Here is a 7,673-nt window from a genome sequence, read left to right as displayed (position 1 = left end):
ATACACTGCGGGAAGTATCACACATATTATTCTTAGATACACAGCTTAGAGTTTGCAGTATCACACATGTTATGAATAGATAGCTGAGGGAGTTGTCTGCGGCCTCAGCCAATCAGGGACGCACTCAGAAGAGCTCTCGCCTCTCTTCCACAAATGTTTGGAGAGCAGAGGGGAGGAGCGGACACTGGATTTCACAGGGCGCATAGACCTTTAGGTCTCCGCCTCCAAGGTGACGCAAAGCTGAAGCCACGCCCCATCTGTAAGAGCGGTGTGAGGTGCAAATCTGCGCCCCGTGCAGACTTGCTTCCGCCCCACCCCTCAGCGGGACAAGAGGGGGAACCCGGAAAATGGGCGGATCTACCTTCAGGGTGACGCATCGCTGAGGCCCCGCCCCGTGTGTGAAGGAGGTCCCGGCCTGTGTCCATGGGCTCCGGAGCTCTGTCCGCCGGGCCCCAGGCGCCCCCCGACCCCCCACAAGAAGATGAAGAAGCGGAAAGAGCTGAACGCCCTGATCGGTCTGGCGGGGGACGGTGGGAGGAAGAAGCACAAGAAAGGTTCCGGGCACCGGCTCCTCCGCACCGAACCCCCGGCCTCAGACTCCGACACCTACTCGGAGGAGGACGAGTTCTCTTCCCCGGGGGAGAGACGCGGCCGCTGCGGGAGGTGAGAGACCCGGGGAAGAACGGAAGAACCCCGGAACTGCTTGTGTCCAGCATTGTCCAAGTCACACACATCTGTCCCCCCCCCCCCCCCACACACACACATCTGTCCCCCCCCCCCCACACACACATCTGTGTCCCCCCCACACACACACATCTGTCCCCCCCCCCCACAGACACATCTGTCCCCCCCCCCCCACACACACACATCTGTCCCCCCCCCCCCACACACACATCTGTGTCCCCCCCACACACACACATCTGTCCCCCCCCCCCACAGACACATCTGTCCCCCCCCCCCCCCACAGACACATCTGTCCCCCCCCCCACACACACACACATCTGTCCCCCCCCCCCACACACACCTGTCCCCCACACACACACACATCTGTGTCCCCCCCACACACACATCTGTCCCCCCCACACACATCTGTCCCCCCCCCCCACACACACATCTGTCCCCCCCCCCCCCACACACACATCTGTCCCCCCCCCCCACACACACATCTGTCCCCCCCCCCACACACACATCTGCCCCCCCCCCACACACACATCTGTCCCCCCCCCCACACACACATCTGTCCCCCCCCCCCACACACACATCTGTCCCCCCCCCCACACACACATCTGTCCCCCCACACAGACACATCTGTCCCCCCACACAGACACATCTGTCCCCCCACACACACACATCTGTCCCCCCCCACACACACATCTGTGTCCCCCCCCACACACACATCTGTGTCCCCCCCCACACACACATCTGTCCCCCCCCACACACATCTGTGTCCCCCCCCCACACACATCTGTCCCCCCCACACACATCTGTCCCCCCACACATATCTGTCCCCCCCCACAGACATCTGTCCCCCCACACACACATCTGTCCCGTCCCCCCCCCACACACACATCTGTCCCCCCCCCCACACATCTGTCGTCCCCCCACACACACACACACATCTGTGTCCCCCCCCCCCCACACACACACATCTGTCCCCCCACACACATCTGTGTCCCCCCCACACACATCTGTGTCCCCCACACACACACACATCTGTCCCCCCCCACACACACATCTGTGTCCCCCCCCCACACACATCTGTGTCCCCCCCACACACATCTGTCCCCCCCCACACACATCTGTCCCCCCCCCACACACACACACATCTGTCCCCCCACACACATCTGTCCCCCCACACACATCTGTCCCCCCCCCACACATCTGTGTCCCCCCACACACATCTGTGTCCCCCCACACACATCTGTCCCCCCCCACACACACATCTGTCCCCCCCCCCCACACACATCTGTCCCCCCACACACACCTGTCCCCCCCACACACACATGTGTCCCCCCCACACACACATCTGTGTCCCCCCCCACACACATCTGTGTCCCCCCCCACACACATCTGTGTCCCCCCCCCACACACATCTGTGTCCCCCCACACACACACATCTGTGTCCCCCCACACACACACATCTGTGTCCCCCCACACACACACATCTGTGTCCCCCCACACACACACATCTGTGTCCCCCCACACACACACATCTGTGTCCCCCCACACACACACATCTGTGTCCCCCCACACACACACATCTGTGTCCCCCCACACACACACATCTGTGTCCCCCCACACACACACATCTGTGTCCCCCCACACACACATCTGTGTCCCCCCACACACATTTGTCCCCCCCCCACACACATTTGTCCCCCCCCCCCCACACACATTTGTCCCCCCCCCCCACACACATTTGTCCCCCCCCCACACACATTTGTCCCCCCCCACACACACATCTGTCCCCCCCCCACACACACATCTGTCCCCCCCCACACACATCTGTGTCCCCCCCCACACACATCTGTGTCCCCCCCACACACATCTGTGTCCCCCCCCCCACACACATCTGTGTCCCCCCCCACACACACATCTGTCCCCCCCCACACACACACATCTGTGTCCCCCCACACACACATCTGTCCCCCCCCCCACACACACACACATCTGTCCCCCCCCCACACACACACACATCTGTCCCCCCCCACACACACACACATCTGTCCCCCCACACACACACATCTGTCCCCCCACACACACACACACACACACATCTGTCCCCCCCCCACACACACACACATCTGTCCCCCCCCCCCCCCACACACACACATCTGTCCCCCCCACACATCTGTCACCCCCCCCAAACACACACACATCTGTGCCCCCACAGACACACACACACACACATCTGTCCCCCCCCACACACACACACATCTGTCCCCCCCCACACACACACACACATCTGTCCCCCCCCCCACACACACATCTGTCCCCCCCCCCCCACACACACACATCTGTCCCCCCACACACACACACACACACATCTGTCCCCCCCCCACACACACACACATCTGTCCCCCCCCCCCACACACACACATCTGTCCCCCCCCCACACATCTGTCACCCCCCCAAACACACACACATCTGTGCCCCCACAGACACACACACATCTGTGTCCCCTCTTCACACATACATCTGTGTCCCCTCTTCCCACACATCTGTGTCCCCCCCTTCCCACACACACATCTGTGTCCCCTTCCCACACACACATCTGTCCCCCCTTCCCACACACACATCTGTCCCCCCTTCCCACACACACACATCTGTCCCCCCTTCCCACACACACACATCTGTCCCCCCCCCCACACACACACACATCTGTCCCCCTTCCCACACACACATCTGTCCCCCTTCCCACACACACATCTGTCCCCCCTTCCCCAACACACATCTGTCCCCCCCACACACACACATCTGTGCCCCCACAGACACACACACACATCTGTGTCCCCCCTTCCCACACACATCTGTGTCCCCCCTTCCCACACACATCGGTGTCCCCCCCTTCCCACACACATCGGTGTCCCCTCTTCCCACACACATCTGTGTCCCCCACACACACATCTGTCCCCCCCCACACACATCTGTCCCCCCTTCCCACACACACATCTGTCCCCCCCACACACACATCTGTCCCCTCCCAACACACATCTGTGTCCCCCCTTCCACACACACATCTGTGTCCCCCTTCCCACACACACACACATCTGTGTCTCCCCTTCCCACACACACACACACACACACATGTGTCCCCCCTTCCCACACACACACACATGTCTCCCCTTCCCACACACACACACACACACACACACACACACACATCTGTGTCCCCCCTTCCCACACACACACACACACACATCTGTGTCCCCCCTTCCCACACACACACACATCTGTGTCCCCCCTTCCCACACACACACACACACATCTGTGTCCCCCCTTCCCACACACACATCTGTGTCCCCCCTTCCCACACACACACACACACATCTGTGTCCCCCCTTCCCCCCCACACACACACACATCTGTGTCCCCCCTTCCCACACACACATCTGTGTCCCCCCCTTCCCACACACACATCTGTGTCCCCCCTTCCCACACACACACACATCTGTGTCCCCCCTTCACACACACACACACATCTGTGTCCCCCCTTCACACACACACACACATCTGTGTCCCCCCCCATCTGTGCCCCCCCATCTGTGTCCCCACACAGACACACATCTGTGTCCCCCCTTCCCCCACACACACACATCTGTGTCCCCCCTTCCCCCACACACACACATCTGTGTCCCCCCCTTCCCCCACACACACACACATCTGTGTCCCCCCTTCCCCCACACACACACACATCTGTGTCCCCCCTTCCCCCACACACACACACATCTGTGTCCCCCCTTCCCCCACACACACACACACACATCTGTGTCCCCCCTTCCCCCACACACACACACACACATCTGTGTCCCCCCTTCCCCCCACACACACACACACACATCTGTGTCCCCCTTCCCCCACACACACACACAATCTGTGTCCCCCCCTTCCCCCACACACACACACATCTGTGTCCCCCCCTTCCCCCACACACACACACCTGTGTCCCCCCTTCCCACACACACACACATCTGTGTCCCCCCTTCCCACACACACACACACACATCTGTGTCCCCCCTTCCCACACACACACACACACATCTGTGTCCCCCCTTCCCACACACACACACATCTGTGTCCCCCCCTTCCCACACACACACACATCTGTGTCCCCCCTTCCCACACACACACACATCTGTGTCCCCCCCTTCCCACACACACACACATCTGTGTCCCCCCTTCCCACACACACACATCTGTGTCCCCCCTTCCCACACACACACACACACACACATCTGTGTCCCCCCTTCCCACACACACACACACATCTGTGTCCCCCCTTCCCACACACACACACACATCTGTGTCCCCCCTTCCACACACACACACACATCTGTGTCCCCCCTTCCCACACACACACACATCTGTGTCCCCCCTTCCCACACACACACACATCTGTGTCCCCCCCTTCCCACACACACACACATCTGTGTCCCCCCTTCCCACACACACACACACACATCTGTGTCCCCCCTTCCCACACACACACACACACACATCTGTGTCCCCCCTTCCCACACACACACACACACACATCTGTGTCCCCCCTTCCCACACACACACACACACACATCTGTGTCCCCCCTTCCCACACACACACACACACACATCTGTGTCCCCCCTTCCCACACACACACACACACACATCTGTGTCCCCCCTTCCCACACACACACACACACACATCTGTGTCCCCCCTTCCCACACACACACACACACACACACACACCTGTGTCCCCCCTTCCCACACACACACACACACACACACACACATCTGTGTCCCCCCTTCCCACACACACACATCTGTGTCCCCCCCCATCTGTGTCCCCACACACACACACATCTGCCCCAGTGTCCTCTGCATCTGTTCCTTCTTTACATCTGCCCCAGTGTCCTTTACATCTGCCCCATAATCATAATAGTCAATGTTATTGTTAATAATCTATTGATGATGATGACAGTGAATATAGTAAATAATGATGATGACGTCTCTTCCTTCTGTCCTTGTTCTCCCGCAGATGGAGCGTTCTGCAGTGCTGCCGCTTGTGTTACCCTCTTTGCGGCTTCATCGTGTTGGCGGCGTGCATGGTGATGTGTATCGGCCTGGTCTGGATGCAGGTTGCCTTGAAGGAGAACATAGACTCCCTTAAGGAACAGTTCAAAACAAGTAAGATAGCATCGGTCCTTAGCATTAACCCCATCAAGGGTGGGAACTTAAAGGGGTACTCTGCCCATAACATCTTATCCCTTTTCCAAAGGATAGGGTAAAAGATGTTTGATCGCGGGGGTCCCGCTGCTTGGACCTCTGGCGATCACTGTGCATGGCAGTCAAGTATGGTCTCCTGTCCTGGAAATCCAGCGCAGAATGCCGGGTGCTGCATGGAGATCGCGGAGGGGACCCGGGATCAGACAGCTTATCCCTAAGATGTCCATGGGCGTAATACCCCAGGAGGTAACCGATTCTAGGAACTTAAAGTCCATAAATATGTGGACCCTTCCCCCAGAAGATTTTATCTGACCCTCTCTAGTTCTTTACATGGAGAATTTTAGCCCTCCCCCTTCCTTCATAATGTTGTACATGAATCCTTCTATTATTTGGTATGCTCATGATTCCTGGGGGGGGGGGGGGGGGGGGGGGGGGGGTCAGCTTGTGCGAGGTCTTTAGGCCTCATTGTACTTATGGTGTGCTTATCTTCCTAGTGGAGTCCATTCAGCAGAATTCAGTCCAAGAAGTCCCAAAAATCAATGAAGACTTGTTGGTTAAAGAGAAACGTCTGAAGGAGATTGTGAGTGGAGACCAGGGGTTAAATAGACTGTGGACAAATATCACAGAGGTGAATAGGCAGGTGAGTGATCACCAAAATGTCCAATGCCTGTAGTGCTGAGAACCTGCAATTTCACTACACAGATTGCACATTTATAATGCTCTTATGGTAGAGACTCCATAGTGTGACCGCTCTTATGGTAGAGACTCCATAGTGTGACCGCTCTTACAGTATAGACTCCATAGTGTGACCGCTCTTATGGTAGAGACTCCATAGTGTGACCTCTCTTACAGTATAGACTCCATAGTGTGACCTCCCTTACAGTATAGACTCCATAGTGTGACCGCTCTTATGGTAGAGACTCCATAGTGTGACCGCTCTTACAGTATAGACTCCATAGTGTGACCGCTCTTACAGTATAGACTCCATAGTGTGACCTCTCTTACAGTATAGACTCCATAGTGTGACCTCTCTTACAGTATAGACTCCATAGTGTGACCGCTCTTACAGTATAGACTCCATAGTGTGACCTCTCTTACAGTATAGACTCCATAGTGTGACCTCTCTTACAGTATAGACTCCATAGTGTGACCTCTCTTACAGTATAGACTCCATAGTGTGACCTCTCTTACAGTATAGACTCCATAGTGTGAACGCTCTTACAGTATAGACTCCATAGTGTGAACGCTCTTACAGTATAGACTCCATAGTGTGACCTCTCTTACAGTATAGACTCCATAGTGTGACCGCTCTTACAGTATAGACTCCATAGTGTGACCGCTCTTACAGTATAGACTCCATAGTGTGACCGCTCTTACAGTATAGACTCCATAGTGTGATCTCTCTTACAGTATAGACTCCATAGTGTGACCTCTCTTACAGTATAGACTCCATAGTGTGACCTCTCTTACAGTATAGATTCCATAGTGTGACCTCTCTTACAGTATAGACTCCATAGTGTGACCTCTCTTACAGTATAGACTCCATAGTGTGACCTCTCTTACAGTATAGACTCCATAGTGTGACCGCTCTTACGGTATAGACTCCATAGTGTGACCGCTCTTACGGTATAGACTCCATAGTGTGACCTCTCTTACGGTATAGACTCCATAGTGTGACCGCTCTTACAGTATAGACTCCATAGTGTGACCTCTCTTACGGTATAGACTCCATAGTGTGACCTCTCTTAC

The 7,673-nt window shown here is 56.6% G+C and overlaps 1 protein-coding gene across 1 annotated transcript in view; it reads left to right on the top strand.

Moving 5' to 3' along the window:
• Positions 1–7,673, top strand: part of EFCAB14 (EF-hand calcium binding domain 14) — a gene marked incomplete at its 5' end in the record, with an annotated part of 31,458 nt that continues 23,785 nt past the window's right edge. The window contains 3 exon segments of the mRNA XM_056552639.1: positions 1–663; positions 5,737–5,885; positions 6,419–6,564. Coding sequence (XP_056408614.1) covers positions 482–663; positions 5,737–5,885; positions 6,419–6,564 — 477 coding nt within the window.

Source organism: Hyla sarda, unplaced genomic scaffold (genome assembly GCF_029499605.1).
Source record: "Hyla sarda isolate aHylSar1 unplaced genomic scaffold, aHylSar1.hap1 scaffold_1752, whole genome shotgun sequence".
Taxonomy (NCBI): Eukaryota; Metazoa; Chordata; class Amphibia; order Anura; family Hylidae; genus Hyla; species Hyla sarda.
Note: the sequence above shows the minus strand (reverse complement) of the source record. Positions and strands in the feature narration are given on the sequence as shown.